Consider the following 21,052-nt stretch of genomic DNA (forward strand, 5'->3'; position numbering starts at 1 on the left):
GCTCAGTGCAAAGTTTCTCTAGTTAGTACCTTGTGAAAAACATTTGCATGCCTGCGACCGTTCAGTGTACCCTAACTCAACTGCAGTGAAACACCTACATCACTCTATCACAGGGACCCTAAAATAAAAGGCTCTGCCCTGTTTAAAAAAGCAACAACACAGCGTGCATTACAACCAGCAATTTCCAAACAACTTCATGGCAACTGTACCACGTTTCTCTCCTCCATGCAGTCTCATAAAAATAAATCAAACTTTACGGCAGGGAGGGCTAAACAAAAAACAAGCATTTGAACTACAATGTGTCTCGCGTTTGCTCGAGTTAGATCTATTAAAATTGTAAATTACTAACTGGACTTCTCTTGCCACACAAACTGAAAATAAAATGAAAAACAGTTGACATAAGCAAGCTGATTCAAACAGGCGTGGCCCGACCTTTAGGGCGGAGGGGCCACGCCCCCCACCTTTTGCCCCTAATGAAGAGTGTCTGTCAGGCTGAACAAAGGTCAGCCTCACAGACACTTCATGTTCAGGTCAGGCAGACAGGAGCAGACATGCGCGATTCGCACAGACTCCTGGCTGCCTGAGCTGAACTTTGATGGGCTGAGGAGGTCACAGCTCCTATGGGCGTGACCTCCTCGGCTCAGCAAAGGTGCCTCGAGGCCCTCCCCTTGGTGACGAGGAAAGCATCACCCATTGACTTTGACCTGGGCGCTTCAGGTTTAAGCCCTGAAGCGCCCAGGGCGAGTGTCAATCAGTGACAATTCGTCACAGAGTGGGGTCAGCAGTCTCACTGACCCCATCCCACTCTGTGACGAGGCTGGGACTGCTGCCTTCCCTCATTGGCTGACCTAGGGTCAGCCAATGAGGGAAAGCAGCAGTCCCAACCCACCTGGGACCTCCGAGGCTGAAGGTAAGTCTGTGTGTGTGTGATCTTTTAAAATGAATGTTTGGTGCGTGCGTGTTTGAATGTTATGAGTGTTACTGGATGTGCGTGCGTGTGTGAGATCTTTTAAAATGAATGTTTGGTGCGTGCATGTTTGAATGTTTTGAGTTGTTAATGGATGTGCGTGTGTGAAAGAATGTGTGTGCATGCATGTGAGTGTGTTTGTTTCCCGCCCTCCCCTTTCCCCCCTAAAGCTGCCACTGGATTCAAAGGGCCGCCGTGGGCATGAAGGAGACACACCAAAGGAAAATACGTTCGCTCAAAGTTATCGGCAAACATGCAATTAGCCATGTAACAGGGTCGATGGCCAATGCGGTAACAAAACCACCTTAAGAAGGGACAAACAAAGTAGTTACCAACAAGAAGAAAGGATTTTTGAAAGGCAAGCCCAGGAATGAGTGATAGTGAGGGGCGTGCGGTGGGAGTGCTTAAAAGCTCAGATACATACGAACACCTTGGAAAAGCAGGGCATTCGCGCTGCTATGCTCAACCTAAAAAGGATTACCATAAATAATTGTGCCAGGCAGCACAAGGGTCCAGCAGGGTTATCTAAGGTTACGTTTTCATAGGCTTTACACTGGTTTAATCGGTGGCATGTTAAATGACAAGAGTCTGCTGAAATGAACAGTAAGTGGCTGTGTTCTTCACATCAAGGCAAAAACTGCAACTTTGTAAAATAAAAATGATTTTTAACAATCACTGCTCTCAATGATGACAAAAGCTATTAAGTGAGTATGCAAGTTGATCTCGGGCAGTACCTGCGAATTGCAACCGTCATGGCTTCTGACGAGGTGGCACAAGGGCAGATCACTTCGGGCTTAAGGCCATGAGTCTGAAACAAGCTCAGAAACGCGTCGCAGGAGGACACGGACCCTGCAAACAAGAACACATATCTTTATAGAGATCTGCAGCAGATATGCAGGACAAATATCACAATTTCACCCTAATGACGCAGCATCATTTTAGAAAAAGAAAAGCTGAAAAGGGCTAGTTTCTTTGGTTAACTGTTTTATAACATTTTGTGTGTTTAGAAAGCAATGTCATCTGTTTAACAATTTTTGCATACTGTCCAATACCTGTATCGCATTTAGTAACTGGTCACATTATGTGGTCTAAGAGAACTGACACCGGCCACATACTTGACAATTGCTGATTCGATCAATTTTCCTGTTCCCAACAGCTGAACTCAAAGTGTCAAAATGAAGGGAGCTGCCAGCGAAATAAACTACTGTCTCCTTTGGATTACCTATTTAAAGGATGCAGAGTCTGCAAGAAGTGTCTGCGATGCCACGCCACTGCCAGACAGTGCTAAGGAAGTGCTAGTTAACAATATTACTATATGGTGTTGACAGCATTTCCTCCCATTCCATCGGGCTCAGCCCGTTGCCCAGTTATGTGCCAAATAAACTGCACTGTCTAAGTCAGACTCCAGGAGCCGTTTAAGGTGTAGATGAATAGGAAGAATGTATGTTGTGCTGGCTGACCTTGCAATAATTTTCATAAACAGGTGATCTATATTTTAATACTGGTTCAGCTCTGTACAGCCTCTGCCCACCGTAGCGGCTATACTGGCCATTCAAGGCCCACTCCAGCCTTAAGGGTCTTTAATGGCCTGTACAGCCTGCTAGGACAGGCTGTAAGGCTATTAGAACTTTCTGCCTATTTAGGGCAGAATGTCCTAATTATAAAAACAAAGGCCTCTCGGAGCTCGAGGGGGTTGAAATACCCCAGGCTCCGAAGTTTCTGATTTACTACTGCTGCTGTGATTGTTCAACTGCTAGCAGCCACACGCAGGGCCAGGGCTGTCAGCTGTTGAACATTCACAGAAGGGACCGCAAAAGAAGGCTCAAGTCAGTCCCTGGTTCTCCCATGGAGCGGCTAACCTGCCTTTTCTCTTCAGCCAGCTGAGAAGCTTTCCCTGTTCCCACCTTCTGAGGCTCAAGTGATTCTGTGAGCTGGGGGGGGGGGGGGGGGGGGGGGGGGAAGGTTCCTGTGTGCCCTGTAGTAGAGCCTCTGCCATTCATAAACCCTTGCCCATTCCTTATAGGGGCAGGGGAAGAAAAAGCCAGAGGCTGTGCATTAAGACCTTGAAAAGTTGAGAGCAGCTGGCCTATATTAGTTTATATAGGCCGGTGCCGCTCTATTGCCTTCAATGGGCTCTCAACATTCCAATGTTCTAATTTCAATTAACAGTGCACACATAGAAGAGGTCTGCTGAGGGTGGCTAGACTCATGTTATTTTGCATGTATGTCAGCTTATATGTTTATTGAATCAAATTCAATAAATCTCATTTCCAAGTACATTACAGTCCCAAACGTCCGCTCAAAGTGGAACATTCTCTTAATTTAGGTCTAAATTCTTCAGACCTCCATTTCTAGATTCCTCTAATTTCACACCACATCTGAAGTCCTCTATTCTATCCACACGACACTGACATCTTAATTATTCAACACAGAGGTCAGAACTGTGTTCAATTTCTCAAATAGTACTGACAAAGTTCTGTGGTTAACCTCAGTCTGGATGGTAATTTATTAACAAATTCACTAATTAAACGCTGTCTGAACAAAAAATTAGTACATCTTCAGTACGTTAATTGGTAGCGCAATACTACATACAGCATCCAGCTCTAGTAAAAGCTGCCCTTGTGATCAGGGAACCGATATTAGTTTAGCACAAACTAAGCAGCACTCAGGAATTTAAATACAGATTAGTGTGCCAACAGTCATCCTAATCTCAAAATTAGGAAACACTTACAGGGATTTGCACCATCAGTCACAATCAGCATTCGGAGGGAGGACAGGCTGACATCTCTTTGGTCCCGGTGAGCAATCATTGCCCAGTGAAGATCTCGACACTTGACTATTGCAACCCTGGCTGCAAGCCAAAGAAATGACAGTAGACATCTTTTAATATGCACTCACAAAAACCTGAGTTTTTTGGCATTATCAGCTGTGTTAACACATCCAAATATACTTATTTTTATTATTCATTCGGCTCAAACATAGGATGAGGAAAGTATAAGGTTGGAACTACTAGGCAAAAAGGCACCCAATTCACTGAGATAGGTATTACCACACATGTTCTACTGAAATGAAGAAAGTGAGTACCATACCTTTATGAGCATAAACGCGCTGCACCCAGGATAGCGGGCAGGCCTTCATCACAGAGTATGGCACACTGATGCAGTGTATCTTGTTCATTACCGTCTGCAAAGAAATACAGAGGAGAGAAAACAACAGAGGCATGATTAACTGTACTCAGATGGCAAAAGTAGGTGCATGACTCACACTTTTAGGGACCTACATGCAAATCTCTCATGTACGCCTAAGAGGAGGCATCACAGATGCTTTTTTAAATAAACAATTATTTTACATTTCAAGCAAAAACAGTGCACTGCAAGATACACGTGTAGTATAGTCACATGGGGCGTCACAAGGCAGGGATACATCTACCATGAAAACAGAGTGCCATCGGCTTGTGGTAGGCACACTACAAAATACACATAAGAAAGCAAAGATTATACTCCAGTTGTCCCAAACATTTCCCCCACACTCGGTCATGTTTCTTTAGGCAGCCATGGGCCTCATACACAGGCCTCTCCTGTTGGGTCACACCAGTGCACACCCTGCTGCTACTGGGTCAAATTGGTGGTGGTGGCGTGGAGGGGGGCAAGATCCTTCCAGCTGGCGGCTGTCTCTGTTGTCCACCATGAGTGCAGTTCCCAGAAATGCCATATCCACCCTCAAGATCCCGAACCCTCCATCACTCCAAGCAGAATCATCAACGGCTAGCGATACACTTCCCAGTCCAATAAATTGGTCTGATCTGTTACCACTGTAGCCCAGTAGAGATGGACCCTGGGGCAGAACCACACTATGTGAAGGAAACCAGCAGGGAGGGAGGAGTGGGGGGTGCAATGCGGGCAAACAGGTATAGGTAGTGGTCTCTGTATTGTTGCGTCGGGGCAAGGTATGAACAGGGGAGAAAGTAAGTCTGACTCAGGTGTTGTAGCGGGGAGATGGCAAAGATCCAGAGGGCCATCAGCGTACTCAGTCAGTCCGCATCATCCATTGGACCCAGCCATCCCTCTCAACAAGTCCGAAGATGATCCAATGACCCGAGGGAATTGAGGAGCGGAGTGAGGTAAATTTGAGAAATGTCCCCTTTGCCCAGGGAACAGAGGCTTATATAATGATCAAGAAAACTTAACACTTACTGTTCATCAATATTCTGTTAAAAAACTGATTTAGTGACCTCCATGTAGTGTGCAGGCTACAAACTTAACACTTGCGATTTCTTTTTGTCAAATAAGTTTTCTATTGACAGATTGTGGAACCAGGAGACCGTGCTAGGGTTGGTGCTTAATGTTCTCCCAGTCACATTTCCAATCTGCAGGTAAATTCCTTCATTTCCTTGGCCCTTCAGTTCCCTTATCTACCTTAGCTGTAAACTCTAAAAGAATCTGTATATTTATCATCTGAATAAATGTCAAAGTGCTAGGTTTTTATAACACACAGTTCCTCAATTACAAATGTTAACACCACCCCAAAGCACATGGGTAATCATGAAAGCTAACACACTATATCAGATGTAGACTTTTTGTACTATAAAGGGGAGCAAAACGACACCACAGAAAATTCTTTCTTGGGCTGCACAGAAGCAAGCAATGTTTTTGACAACAAAATACCCAGACCAGTGGCATATTATCCTAGTGCTTTGCACAGATTGGAAAATGGTAACAATGAAAAATCCATTGGTACACACTTGCTCCCGGAAATTAGTAACTAGGAAAAAAGTAAGCCATTTATTCCTGTTCACTTAAAATGTTTTTTCGCTCTTCACAGTAATGTATTGTACTTTGGGTTCACTGAAATGTGCTTTAATTTTAACTGTAAGAAAATATTTTTAAGTCTCACTTTGGTGTGATATGATTTCACTTCATTTTTTCTTTGATGATGGAATTTTTTTCTGCTTCTTAACTCGATTTTTACTGTGGTTTGACTTTCTTTTGGAGTGGGCAAACTGGGTTTAAAGTAGTGGTATGAGTGCGAGCAAACAAATTAGAAGGTTCAGAGCACAATACTGTTATATTTAAAGGGAGGTTGGAGGAAACAGGAGATGGGAGCTCGGTTTCAAGGGCAGGCGTCATCTTGAGAAGGAGGGAACTCGCTCTAGTACCTGGGTCGTATGATCAAGAGCTGTGAAGTATATATCTGCTCGATTATGTTGATGAAAAAGTTACAAGGATTGTTGCTTATGGTGAATCTATGCAATTGGTTTTGCATCTTTAAAATCTTTTGGCTGTTGTCAAACTTAACTGTTTATAATGGTTTTACTTGTTGTTTCTGGAGTGCTCGTCTGTAATGGTGAAGGCAATTTGTAGTGGACTAAGAGGTACTAAAACTAGAGGGGCCAGGGTGGGGTTTCCCTAGTTATATCTACCCCTTTTTAAAAAGAGGTTGTAGTGAATATGATTAAAAGTCTGGTGTCATCTTGAAAAGGAAGGAATATGCGCTAGTGCTTGGGCCGTGTGTTCATGTTAAACAGAAAGCAGATGCACGCAGTTGTAGCACCGGCTGCCCCCACCCAAACAATGTGGACTGGTGGGGAATGATGTAGGCTTTATTACGACAGTGAAACACTTCTTAATTTAAGGTGTGTCAACATCCAAAAAATGTGCACTTGGCTATGGAGCCTAAAATACAAGTACGAGTGGTGAATGTAGAAGAACTTCAAACGGTGTTTTGAAAGATTCAAAAGGCATTTGGAAGATATAAGTAAGATCAAAGAAAATGGATGGCTTTGGGGGCAGTTAATCATTTTGTGTCAAAGTTAAATAATTCACTGCCTACTGTGAAACATAAATGGGAGGGTGTAGGAAGCTGGCTCTGTATATACTATATCAAAATGAGATATAGTTTGCACAGAGTCCAGGGGTTACCCAAGAGGCTTGACAGAGGCAATAATATATAATGCTAATGCTCTATTTGTGGTAGTGGGGTCGAGCAGTTAGGCTTATCACAGGGTAGTGTTAAGCATTTTTTGTACACACACATAGACAATAACACACTCATTGATTTAACTCCAGACCAATAGGTTTTTATATAGAAAAATATTATTTTGTTAATTTATTTCTAGAACCACAAGATTCATTTAGGAGGTAAGTACATTACATGAAAGGTACTTTACACAGTAATACTTAGAACTTTGAATGAAATCAACAATGTAAACAGTTTTCTTTAAAATCACGACAAGCTATTTTAAAAGAGGATACTGCAATTTTCAACAGTTTCTGGGGAGGTAAGTAAAGTACAGTTTTGGAGGTAAGTAACAAACTTACTGGTTCAATTTCCGGGGCATAGGAAGCCCACCGTTGGGGGTTCAAGATAACCCCAAACACCCAGCACCAGCAACACAGGGCCGGTTAGGTGCAAAGGTAAAAAAGGAGCCAAAATAATGTGGGCCCCTATGGAGACAGGGGGTACTCTGGTTCTGGTTTGCTTGCAGGTAAGTACCCGCGTTGTCAGAGGGCAGACCAGGGGGGTTCGGAGGAGTACTGGAGGGGCCCAAAGTAGGCACAAAAACCACACCCTCAGTGGCACGGGGGGGGGTAGTTAGGTGAAGTGTGCAAACAGGGTGTCGGGTTCTTAACAGAACTCTATGTAGAGACCGGGGGATCACTTAGGCACTGCAAGCAGGGCCTCTCGGGCAAGCCACCGACTGGGCAAGGGTGAGGGCCGCATGCTGATAGTTGCTGCACCGATGGTCAGTGTCTCTCGGGCCTGGGGGCTGCGGTGCAGTGCTTCTCCAGGCAACGGATATATTGGTCCTCAGCAGTTGCGGTCAGGGTGTCCTCAGGATTCCCTGTGCAGGCGTTGTCATGGGGATGTAGAGAGGTCAGCCCAGGGTGGACACGTCGGAGTCGCCTGGGGATCCTCACTGGCTATGCGTTTTCTCTGGGCGTTGGGTGCAGAGTAGTTGGACTCACGCTTCTGGGGTGAGGTGAGAGTCCCTTTAAAGATGGGTTCTTTGTCTTATTTTTGGACAGGCTCGCTGTCCACTGGAGTTTTTTGGTCCTCGGTGATGTAGGCAGTGCCCTGGAGGCTTTTCAGGGGTCACTATTCCTGCAGAACACGTTGCTTCTTTTCTTACAGCTTTTTGAAGCAGGAGACGGGGCGGTAGAGCTGGGGCCGAGACAGTTGTTGTCTCCTTCTCTTCTCTGTGGGGTTTTTAGCTCAGCAGTCCTTCTTTCTTGAGGTCGTCAGGAATCTGTAGAGCTCGGTTTAGGGTCACCCCTAAATACTAAATTAAGGGGTGTGTTTGGGTCTAGGGGCAGTAGCCAATGGCTACTGTCCCTGAGGGTGGCTACAACCTCCTTGTGCCTACTCCATCTGGGGAGGGGGCACATCCCTATCCCTATTGGTCTTAATCCTCTAAAGCAAGATGGAGGATTTCTCAAGGAGAAGGACACTTCATCTCTGGACACCTTAGGGGTGTGGTCCTGGCTGAGGAGGTGATTCTTCCTTGTTTTTCTCATTATCCCTCTGGACTTGCCACCAAAAGCGGGGGCTCGTCCGGGGGATGGGCATCTCCACTGGCCAGAGTGCCCTGGGGGACTGTAACCCGAGGCTTGAGCCTTTGAGGCTCATCGCCTGGTGTTACAGTTCCTGCAGGGGGAGGTGTGAAGCACCTCCACCCAGGACAGGCTTTGTTTCTGGCCACAGAGTGCACAAAGGCACTCACCCCATGTGGTCAGAAACTTGTCTGGAAGTGGCAGGCTGGTATAGACCGGTCAGCTTACACTAGAAGTTGGGCTAACATACAAGGGGCATCTCAAAGATGCCATCTGTGTGCATTGTTCATTAAATCCCACACTAGCATTAGTGTCAGTTTATTGTGCTGAGAAGTTTGATAACAAACTTCCCAGTATTCAGTGCAGCCGTTATGGTGCTGTGGAGTTCATAACGACAAACTCCCAGACCATATACTCAGGATGGCTACCCTGCACTTACAATGTCTAAGAATTGGTTTAGACACCGTAGGGGCATAGTGCTCATGCAGCTACACCCTCACCTGTGGTATAGTGCACCCTGCGTTAGGGCTGTAAGGCCTGCTAGAGGGGTGACTTACCTATGCCACAGGCAGTGGTTTGTGGGCGTGGCACTCTGAGGGGAGTGCCATGACGACTTTGTCTTTTCTCCCCACTAGCACACACAAGCTGCAAAGCAGTGTGCATGTACTGAGTGAGGGGGGCCAGAGGGTGGCATAATACTGCAGCCCTTAGGGACCTTAAAAGAGACTTAAATGTGTGCCAGGGCTGTGGCAATTGTGGAAACAAAGGTACAGTTTTAGGGAACGAACACTGGTGCTGGGGCCTGGTTTAGTAGGGTCCCAGCACATTTCCAATCAAAGCTGGCATCAACACTAGGCAGAAAGTGGTGGGTGACCATACCAACAGTGGCATTTTCCTACTGAGGGTCAATAATCTATTTACTGAAAATACTTGGGACCTGGCCTTTTTCACAAAAACCTGTCTACATGAATTTTCGGGGACAGATTTGGAGGTGGCATTTTCCAAAAGGCGACTCAATTTTATATACTGAAAGGTAAGAGGAACCTGGTGGGGAATTGTTGATTTTTTTTAAGTACGATATAAGATCTCCATAATAAATAACTTCAATGGTTGGTGTCAGACAAATACATGATTTTATATGGTAATACTCTACCACCCACACATCAGCTAAAGCATCCTTTACGGAAAAGCTGTTACAATTGCTAACTGTATTGCAACTGAAGGAAACTGTTTATATTGCAAGATTTTAATGTGTGTGTAGCGAGAGAAAGTTGCTGCAGATTCTTTCCAAGAAATCAAAAATCTGAGCCTTGTGCACTATGTGGTGGGTCCCACTAACCAATTGCGGCACAATCCAAACTTAATTTTTAGCCCCAGAGAGATTATTTTTTAATAGATCATATTTTGCTGCAGACTTGGAAAGATCACTTCCTCATTCCCTTTTTTTTATCAAGAGTGAAGTGGTTAAGGAACCTGGTGAGAGGAAACAGTGTAAAGGGACTGGAACAAACTGGACAAAGGTTGATTTCCTAACTATTGGTCGCAGCCCACTGGGGGGTCTTGAGACGATTTTTGTCAGGTCGCTAAAAATCCAAGCAATAAATAAAGGAGCCTCACGTAGATTAAAACTAGGTACGTTGCAAAAGTTTGTCGTTCTAAAAAAAAATGAGGACGTGGTTCTTAAAAGTTTGGGAGGCACTAATCTAGATAAAGCAGCAGACTGCTTTACAGATGGATGCAAGGAGCTTATCCCCTCCTATAACAAATACTGTAGATGAGAAATGTGATGGCTGTTTGGCAAATTGCATTGATTTATCACTTCCTGCAGTAAGACAAAAACACAAAGCAACAGAGATAACCATTAATTTGCAGAAAAAATGAAACAAGACAGACTTGAAGCAATACAGGCAAAAGGAAGATGGCAAAGTAAGTAAGAAGAAAGTGTGAAAATCCTGTTCAATGAAGCCCTTATTATTTTTAATAAAGCACTGCATACTGCAGACATCAAATACCTTTGTAAAATGATTTACAATGCTGGAAATTGCTCGAAAAAAAAAAAAAAAAACAGTTTAAAGTCATTAGAACGGTTATATATCCAGAATGATTGTCTGGGAAAACCCGTGACTCATCGGACTTATGTGATAAAATCTTTTTCTTCACAAAGATGTTGATAGTTCTAAAAAATACAGAAAACGAAAAGAGTTAATGAGCTGGTTTGAATTGAGATTTATTTAAGCGGAGACAAGGTAACACTGTTACCTGATAGCCTGAATCAGAGGTAGAACTGCTCTCAGTGTAATAAAATCCAGTTCTCTCCTTGATGTCTATCCTTCAAAGATAATGAATAACCAGTCACAACTCTTGGTTCCTGCCATTACATTCTTCGTGAACATTCTATTCTCGAAGGGTTTTAGCCCCTGAAAGTTGGAAAAGCTTAATCTTCACCCTCGAGAAGTTACTAATTATCATCCAGCTACACTTTTTCTACCTACTGCAAAGACTGTGGGGGGAGGGGGGGGTGGTAAATATGCAGTGTAATGGTTCTAAAACTTAAAATATCACCCTTTAGTTGAAAAACAAATGGGGTTTAGACAAGAACAAGGAACAGTTTTTTCATTAGTAGCTGCCCTTGATGTATTGAGATTAGAACTGGCAAAAGTGATCTGTTGTCGTCTGATAATGCTCAAACTCGCAGCTGCTTTTGATACAGTGTGCTAACTCCAAGTGAATGGAGGGACTGGATGTTAATGGATCTGCTGTCGACTGTTTTCTTTTTACAAGACAGAACATTTATGGTCCAACTATTATGCTGTAAATCTAGTATGCATCCAATAAGATGTTCGGTCCCGCATGGAACAGCCCTGCGGTTAGCTATATTTCATATGTTTACATGAAACTCCACGCATCTATAGTTAAAAGGTTTAATTTTAAATGATGATTTAAGAAATCTATCCATTAACTGTCTTTTGCCAGTGAAATACTGATGGACTACACACATAATTAGACTTAACTGAGCTAAAAAAAAAAAAAAAAAAAAAAAAAGGAGGTGATCGCTTTCAATAACAAGTATTTGCAATGCAACAGGTCTCGCATTTTGAGTTGGAGCTATTGGCATTGTAAATTCATAACTGGACTTTTCTTGCCACGTGCATTTGTCAAGTCCTGTCGCATAATTGGGTCCTCTCTCTCACGTAATTCCAGTGGCCCCGCATATAACTAAAGCACTTCCATTTATCTTCTTCCTCTATCTTAAAACACATACAATTATCATAGAAACCTTCATCAGAAATAAACCTTTGACAGAGTGTAATGCTCAAAACACCATAACAAAAGTATCATTTGGGACAGATTGGAGAGTGAAAGGAAAGAGGTAGTTGGGAGTAAAGATGGAGAGGACAAGTGGCCTAGTAGTGGTGTCATGGGCCCTGGAGTAAGAAAGAAAAATAGTTGACTGGAATTTTGGTAGGAAAACTGAGCAGTAATTAGAGTTGAGTGAGGTCTGTAGGTCTCTGGGCTGCGGTGCCACTGCACCTGTTGCTCCACTGATAACTAGGCCTCAGGAGAGAAAGCGGATGGGGCACAAAAAGAGAAGCAAAGGAATACAACAGACAAAACTAAGAAAGAAAAGGGGTTGCACAGAATTTAAGAAGGGAAAGAAAGAACAATAAAATGAAATCACAACAAAGACGAAATAGAGCAAACGTGTGAGACAAAAGAAAAAGGGAAGGAAGCTAGCAAACGAAAGATAAAGAGGAAAAAATTTTGCAAGAATTGTGAAAAGAAAGAACAAGCATTTGCAATGCAATGGGTGTCGAATTTGCTCAAGTTACAGCTATTACAGTTGAAATCCCTAACTGGACTTTTCTTGCCACTTAAACTGAAAATGAAAAGTAAAACAGTTTCACATAAGCAAGCTGATTCAAAGCAGCACAGCCGCCATGAGCAGCAGCGTGAAGGAGACACACAAAAGGAAAAAGAAGTTCACTCGCAGTCAAACATATGGGCAAAAGTGCAATTAGCCATGTAACAGGGTCGATTTCCAAGACGGTAACCAAATCGTCCCAAGGAGGGACAAACGTAAAGCATTTACCCCTGATAACAAAAGACTTTTGAAGGGCAAGCCCATGAACATGCGATAGTGATGGGCTTGAGGTAGGTGCGGTTAAAACCCCAAATAGATAACAGGTCAGAAAAGCAGCACTTGCGCGCCACTATGCTCATCCTAAAAATTAACACTATAGAAAAAAAGATGGTGAGAGAAAAAAGCAGCGATACAACCAGGGCATGTGTGTACTGACATTTCCCAGAGACAGAATGGAAAAACCACTGACATTTCAGGTCCCGACAAATAACTAGTAGCTTCCACATACAGACAGGAAAAAGAGGGATTTTTTGTAAAACGTGAATTGACAGATAAAAATAAGAAAAACACCAGAGAAAGGAAGGAAGAAAGATCTTTAAAAAAAAAAGTGAAAGGATGCATACGAGTCAAAGGAAAGAGCAAATAAACAAGACAAAGAAAGAATGAAGGGGGAGAAAACAGTGGAAGAATAAATGCGTGATAAAGAAAAGAGAGGAACAAAACAAGGAAAGAAATAACCAAGTTTCTGCGAGTTTGAAAGAGGAGGCAGAAAGAAGTGGGGGGAATAGAACAAGCATTTGCAATGCAATGGATCTCGCATTTGCTCAACTTAGAGCTATTGGCGTTGTAAAGTATTAACCAGACTTTTATTGCCACATAAAATTAATACGAAAAGTAATACAGATTTACTTTAGCATGCTGATTTAAAGCGCCACGCCATAAGTGTGAAGAAGCACACAAAATGTAACAGAAGTTCGCTCGCAGTCAAACGTATCGACAAATGTGCAGCGGGATCGTGCTGCATAGGAAATAAAAAGAAAAAGTATCCCAGAAACCATGATGAAAACATGGAGCCTTGTATGTTTTCAGTAGTTGGCCGGTGCGCTCGAGGAGGGCTAAACACCGGAAAAGTCTTGACATATACATGTCTTTTACAAATAAAATCAAGCTATTTTTAAAAGGCAAGCCCATGAACCACCCAAACTGATAGGCCTGCTGTGGGCATGGTTAAAAGCCCACAGAGAGATTACTGCAGGCTAGAGCGCTTGCGCACTCGACCCCAAAAGGGGAGGGTTGTTAAAAAAAAAAAAAAACAGTTGAAAGAAAGAGCAAAACTGTTAACAGTGGATTTTAAGAGGTGGAAACAGAAAAGTGGGGGAGGAAGAAAACACTGAGTAAACGGAGTAAAGGAATGAACAGAATGAGATAGGTAAAATAGACCCTCCAAAATAAAGATGACAGCTTGGAATAGATTAAACTTGCTCCTCCACGTCCTCAAACAGAAGTTAGAGTATGGAACTCCAGGAGGCACTGGAGAACAGCAGGAGGTGTATAAGCAGAGTTGCAAGTGAACCTCAATACAGCAAAATTAGGGCGCTTCAGATCAGTATTGGGGGTATAGACAGAGCTGTATCCCGCCCAGTGCTGGAATAACAGGAAGGCAGTGGGTGAAGAATAAGAAACAGCACAGTATAATTCCTGGTATTTGAATAATGGGGCACTGCAGGTTAGGGTTGAGGTGCAATGACAGAGTTGCATGTGGGGTGCAGTACTGGAATGGTAAAGGGCACACAAGGTCAGAAGTGAGGAATATTAGTGGAGCTATGTGTGGAACCTAGTATTGTCGTGCCAGTGTTGCCGAGTGTTAGCCTGGAGGTGCCCTGGTGAAGCTGCGAATGGGGCCCAGCAAGGGAGTGGCCTTGCCTCTGAACCACAGAAGCCAAGAGTCCTGAAGGACGTGTGTGTGAGCCTAAGTACTGAGAAGACACATGCACTGACTTAAAACTGATGGATTCTGGCAGAGCTGTGGTGGTTCCCATCAACAGTGGCGTTAGATGTTAGACTTGAGGTGCACTGGCTGAGCTGTGTTTTTCTCTTTTGGGTCCAGTATTGGCTTGGCAGTGGGACTGAATATTAGAATTGAGCTGCTCTAATGGAAACGTAAATGAGTGGGGTCCAAATATAGGAAAGGAAGTGCACAACTCAGGGGACTGGATTTTGGCTCCACTGGTGGAGCTGTGCCAGAGGTGCTAGTAATGGAACAGCAGTGTGTACTGACTGTAAGAAATGAGGCGCATGTGTGGGGTTCTGGCATGTGCACATCTGTGAGGCTTGGAGTGTGTTAACTGAGGGGCATTGATGGAGATGCATCCAAGGTCCCAGTACTGGAGCAGCAGAGTGTACTGACTGCAAGAACTGAGATGTTCTAGCAGACACCGTGTGTGGGGTTCCTGGCATGACTGAGGGCTTGTAATGTGTGAACTGAGGTGCACTGCTGGAGCTATGCCTAAGGTCCAAGTACTGGAGCAGCAGAGAGTATCGACTTGAAGAACTGAGGTGCTCTGGCAGACAGCGTTTGGGGTTCCTGGCACTGGCATGGCTGAGGGCTTGGAGTGTGTGAACTGAGGTGCACTGATGGAGCTGCGAGTGGGATCTCAGTATGGAACAGAAGTGGGCAGTTTCTCTAGGGATTGCGGTGCTGTGGTAGAGTTGGTAAAGAAAATCTTAGTCAAGGAAGGGTGGGAGCCAGGCTGCTGATAGAGGGTGCAGAGAGCCCACAAAGACCAAATGTGACCTAGATAACGGCTTTATTTATAGCCTTGTTTACAGCTAAGCTCAGAGTTAGAATGCTCTGCAAATGAAACGTGAAGCTTCCCTGGACAGGAGCAGGAAACAAAGTTAAAAAAAAATGTCCCCTACAGCCCAGATAAACAGGACAAAGTGTAATTGTACAGTAGTTGGACCCTGCTCCCACAGAAGAAGATGGGGTAAAGAGGCATGACTGACCACTAGTAAGCAAGACATTGAAACTAACAAATGAAAAAGCTGTGAGCCCACAGACAAAGTATACTTAAAGGTGTACAAGAGGTAGTACGCTTACGCTCGACCTAAAAATCAGTCCTTGGTCACTAACCTTGTGGTCGGTGAAGCTTGATATCCCACCTCTTGTTACAGGTAAAAAACTTGGATTTCTGATTGATAAGGAGATCAGGTGCCTTCCACAAATAAAGTCTGTAGTTCTACATGTTTCTGCAACAGAGATTACTTCGAAAAAACACTTGTTTTTATCTCTAATAATGACAGTAGAGATTAACTCACAGCTAGACTAGGCACATTCATGTTACTTTGAGACTGCCGGTAAGGCACAATTAGCAAGCTTCAATGGGTGCAAAATTCTGCAGTTATATCATTTTTCAAGATGTTATTTCAACAGTACAAAGATCTATTTGCGGGCTTCCAGTGGAGAGATGTATGATGTTTAAAGTGTTTGCTCTTTTCCACGAACAGCTTTATTACAAAGACACATCATTCGCCTAAACTATGTCACCTACAAAAATAAGTAGGCACTCACCTTAGGTTGAACAAACATCTGCTATAAGTCCCGAAAGTAAACCCACAACTCGAGACAATTTATTTTCTGTACTGGCACCACTAGGAATGCAATTGCAATTTGTTTTTTCAGAGTATCTTACTGCCCTTTATAAAGGCATTGAAAACCTACTTATTCAGATAAACTTTGGAAGTGAAAGAAAGGGATATCTCTGCTTCAATACAGGAGTGCCAAGAAGCATGTGAGCATACATTAGCATTTCATAAATGTTCTGTTCATCATCGTGTAAACTGAGGAAAATTAATGATTGTCTGGTATGTGGTGTGTAGGATGCAGTTTCCCTGTCTTGTGTGTGGTTATCCAGATAAGTGGATTGACAACTAAGTATGTGCCAGAGTGCACTGTGGCATTTATGTAAAAAAACAAATCCATATTACCATTTCACATTGCTACACATCACATAAAACAATAATACCTCTGACAAGCAATTTAAGTTTAATAAGCTATTTGCACCAGATTAAGGATAACTATCATAGCAATCTGCTGTCATTTGCACACACCAGCTCACAGCAGATTAAATATTGGTTCATGAAAAAGAAGACTTCAACCTACTGTCAATATACCGTGCCATAAACCAGCATCTCTCTTGAAGTCGAGCACGTTGACAATTGTTTCACCTGAAAGAAAAAAGTGAGTCTTCAGGAAAAACTGTTTTGCTGTCACAAGAATGAAACTAGATTTTGCCCATAACTATTAATTATGGACAGGTATAGAATGGTTTAGGAGAAGCTGACTAAAGGAATTGAGAAATGTCTGCATTGCTTTGGAAACCGAGAGAAAGATTCCAATCAACCCTTGCTACTCAATGACCGACCTGAAATCAATGGTGTGTTTTATAGTGCACACTAAAGAAAACAAAAATCACAAGCGAATAAAAAGTAAAAACAAAGATCAAAATGTAGACCATCATAACCCACTCAACCTCCTCACAGTCCAGAAACCCTTGCATCTTAAGTCAGCCAAAAGAGCATAGTCTTTTCTTATAGGTGGGGTCTTGACATATACTGAATGGAATCAGTCATCATATCCTAATCTACGAAAGGACCATGTATTCTTGGGCTTCTTGACTCTGAAAGCTGCACCCCCGCTACTGTTAACCATTCATGAATAAAAGGTTAGGGGAGCAGCTGTGTGGTAAATGTACAAACATAGCAAGAAAGCATACTATAAGCCCTTCTATGGGCACTGAATGAGTGTAGAGATGAAGAATAAATGTTACATATACAAATAACAGCATGCATTAGTATAGAATCATCAATGGGTTATGCTAGTATGTGGCATTAAAATATCCGGCAGAGCAAGTGGTAACAGTAACTAATTTCAAAAAACATTTTAATGTGCTGTTGAAAAAAAAACTTCCACTGTAAGCAAAAGTAATAATCAATTACACCTTCACAAGTTATTTCAATAACCACTAAAATCTGGCTCTTTGTAAATTCTGTGTAAACAATTTACATAAATGATGTGGGAGGGCGGGGATTGCATTTTGTTGATACCGCATGGCCACCCAAAAAACAACTTTTCTTAGACTATGAAAATGGGAAGCGTATGTACTTCACACACCTCAAGCAGGTGGAGCAAGGCATCTAGACTGGTTCCAACTTGTTTTAGGACTGTCCCTACAAAGTGTTTGACATGGACCTACCTTCAGTATAGTTGCAGGCCTGAGAGAGAGCTTGACTATGAGACAACATTGCAATTCGAGATATCGTCACTCCCATCACACTGCCTTCTTTACTCGTCTTGTACTGGTGAACACAAATGGAAATACTAAGTGAGATTAGAGAATGCCCACATATCATCTCATCATACTATGCTTACCTAACAGTCAGAGAGCATCAAAGAATCAGAAATGAAGAACACACTTATCAGAATTAAGAGTTCTAGTTCCCCTAGCGTACCCATAAAAAAATCTCATCTGAGCACTTTATCTCTTAATAATGTAAATGAGGCTGCACTCAAAGTATAATATCCAATAGGATTATGCCAATGCAACCAAAAGAAGAAGATTTATGATAGCGTTATGTACCAAATTGTTCAATTAGTGCTGTCAAGATTACAAACAAAATTTTCACGTGCTGCTGTGAAGAACCAAAACTGATGTAACAATAGTCCAAAGTGTTGAGGTAATAGACAGACATGTGGAACAAACATTGAAAAGCTCAACTGACAATGCCTAGGTATCGCATATATCCAAGTGCAGATAGTGTGTGTGTGTGTCATAATAATGCAGTGGGCCTGTATCCATATTAGCATCCTCAATGGAACATTGAAACCTGGACCGTCAATCAGAACGCACCCTTTACAGTCCACAATTACCATTTCAGGCCTGCTCAGAGACCACTGTGTGGCTGCCAGCTTCCCGTCCATCTGGTGTGCTTGTCATGTTCTGCTTAACTACTACATTTTTGGTTTACTGTAGTACATCCATATAGAATGAGTTTTTATTCTGAGCCGCATCATTGCATTTCCTTTCCGAGTGCCTTGGCTGAAGGTAATACTGCCATTCTTCAGTACATCAGATTTAGGCAAAGTTGTCTTGAAGTGAAACTAAGCCCTATCCACCACATAAGAAGTGAAAAATAAAACATTTTTCTGTATGTTTATGTCAGATAGGGTGTGTTTTTCTTTTTCGTTCCAGCAAGAATGCGAACAAGTATAGTAAATCAGGGTGGCTTGTCTTTCAGCAGGAGTAGGAGGAAGACGACAGAAAATCTGCTGCACTGAAAACAAGCAGTGGAAAAGTCTTAAAATGAGCAGCAATGTTGGAATGGGCTTTCTACAAAAGAAAGCGCAATACATAATGGCTGCCGATACGTGCGAGTGCGTCTTGGCACTTGCACCATGACATATACTTGAAATTTTAGTTTACTATTCTATCATGGCATATGGTCTGCAATAAAAGAAAAAAATGGGGGGAATGAGAAGCCTGGCAGCAGTAGGCAGCTGCCAGTTACTCACCGGATAAAAAAGTTATTTTATTTTATTTTTTTAAATAGAACATTTCCATGACAGGAAGAGGGACAAGAAGAACAGGGGAGGGGTGGTGAGTTGAAAATTGCAGGGTACAGATAAAAACATGCACAGACAAAGAACAATCAAGTGAGAAAAAAAAAATAAGTGAGCAGACTGGGAGAGCGAGAGAGAGATAGAGAAAGAATATGGAAAATGTCACTTGCACAGTGTACATCTGTTTGTGGCATGTAGTGCTGCAGATCTACATGCTGTGCATATCTCGCCATCTAGTGCTGGGCTCGGAGTGTTACAAGTTGTTTTTCTTCGAAGAAGTCTTTTTTGAGTCACTCGATCGAGTGATGACTCCTCTCAGTGATAGTGCGCATGGGCATCGACTCCTTTGTTAGATTGTTTTCCCGCAGAAGGGTGAAGTAAGGAGTGAAAGATTGCGTATGTACAACTATAGATATATAAAAACTAAATAAGATGTCCATGCAAATATATATATATATGTACATATGTACAAATGAGTACTACAACAACTACAGGCTCCCAGGGAGGATGAAGGGCGCATGTGAATATGCACCACTACATGCCACGAAAAGATGTACACTGGGTAAGTAACATTTTCCGTTCGATGGCATGTGTAGCTGCAGATACACATGCTGTACATAGACTAAAAAGCAGTTCTCCTCCCAAATAAGCGGTGGTTAGCCTGTAGGAGTTGAAGTGGTTTGAAATAGTATTTTTAACACTGCTTGTCCAACATTAGCTTGTTGCCTAGATAACACATCTACACAGTAATGTTTTGTGAATGTATGTGGTGTGGACCATGTGGCAGCTTTGCATATATCTGCCATTGGTATATTTCTTAAGAATGCCATGGAGGCACCCTTTTTCCTAGTGGAATGTGCTTTTGGAGTTATTAATAGCTGCCTTTTTGCTTTAAGGTAGCAGGTTTGAGTACATCTTATGATCCATCCAGCTAATCCTTGTTAAGAAATGGGATTACCTTGATAAGGTTGTTGGAAAGCAACAAAAAGTTGTTTAGTTTTCCATAAGTCCATTGTTCTGTCTGCATAATACATTAGAGCTCTTTTAAGATGAAGAGTGTGTAGAGCTCTTTCAGCAGTAGAGTCTGGCTGTGTAAAGAAGACCGGCAATTCCAATGTTGGATTTGTCTTAAGTACTACTTTGTGTTTGTGTACTTGAAAGAAGGGTTCTTCTAGAGTAAATGCCGGAATTTCACTTACTCTTCTCAATGAAGTGACTGCTACTGAGAAAGCAACCTTCCATGTGAGAAACTGAATAGCACAAGAGTGCATGGGTTCGAATGGGGGACCCATAAGTCTTGTGCGCACAATATTAAGATTCCATGCAGGAACTGGTGGGGAATAATGCGTTTAAGTCCTTACATAGATGCTTTTATGACAGGAACTCTAAAGAGAGAGGTATGTTGTATTGTTTGTAGGTAGGCTGATATGGCTGTTAGATGAATCTTAATAGAGCAAAAAGCAAGATTTACTTTTTGTAAATAAATGAAATAGCACACAATCGCTTGTACTGATGCTTCAAGTGGATCTGTGTTTTTAGGTTGACAGTAGTATACAAACCGTTTCCATTTATTTGCATAGCATTGTCTGGTTGTTGGTTTACGTGCTTGTTTTAGAACATTCATAGATTCTAATAGAAGCTGTAAATATCCAAACTCTAGGACTTCAGAAGCGAAATTGCTAAGTTGAGCACACTGGGATGCGGTTGCCTGATTTGACCCTTGTTCTGAGTTAACAGGTCTGGTCTGTTTGGAAGCTTGTTATGGAGCACTACTGACAGATCTAGGAGTGTTGTGTACTAATGTTGGCATTCCAACGTGGGAGCTATGAGTATCATGGCGAGAGAGGAGAGACATATTTTGTTGACCAGAAACTGAATTAACGGGGGAGGGGGAAAAGTGTAAGCAAATATCCCTGATAGGTTGATCCATAGAGCATTGCTCTTGGACTAAGGGTGTAGGTTTCTGGATGCAAAGTTTTGTCATTTTGCGTTTTCGCTTGTTGCGAAAAGGTCTATGTTTGGTGCTCCCCACATCTGAAAGTAATATTTAAGTA

The 21,052-nt window shown here is 42.6% G+C and overlaps 1 protein-coding gene across 1 annotated transcript in view; it reads right to left on the bottom strand.

The window, feature by feature from the left end:
* The window catches only part of DIP2B (disco interacting protein 2 homolog B), a 738,038-nt gene that overhangs the window by 307,495 nt on the left and 409,491 nt on the right, over nt 1–21,052 (bottom strand). The window contains exons 13-17 of the mRNA XM_069230866.1: nt 17,635–17,737; nt 16,542–16,606; nt 4,057–4,150; nt 3,699–3,818; nt 1,702–1,816 (exon numbers count right to left, since the gene is read on the bottom strand). Coding sequence (XP_069086967.1) covers nt 1,702–1,816; nt 3,699–3,818; nt 4,057–4,150; nt 16,542–16,606; nt 17,635–17,737 — 497 coding nt within the window. The remainder of the gene's footprint in view (nt 1–1,701; nt 1,817–3,698; nt 3,819–4,056; nt 4,151–16,541; nt 16,607–17,634; nt 17,738–21,052) is intronic.

Source organism: Pleurodeles waltl, chromosome 4_2 (assembly GCF_031143425.1).
Source record: "Pleurodeles waltl isolate 20211129_DDA chromosome 4_2, aPleWal1.hap1.20221129, whole genome shotgun sequence".
Classification (NCBI taxonomy): Eukaryota; Metazoa; Chordata; class Amphibia; order Caudata; family Salamandridae; genus Pleurodeles; species Pleurodeles waltl.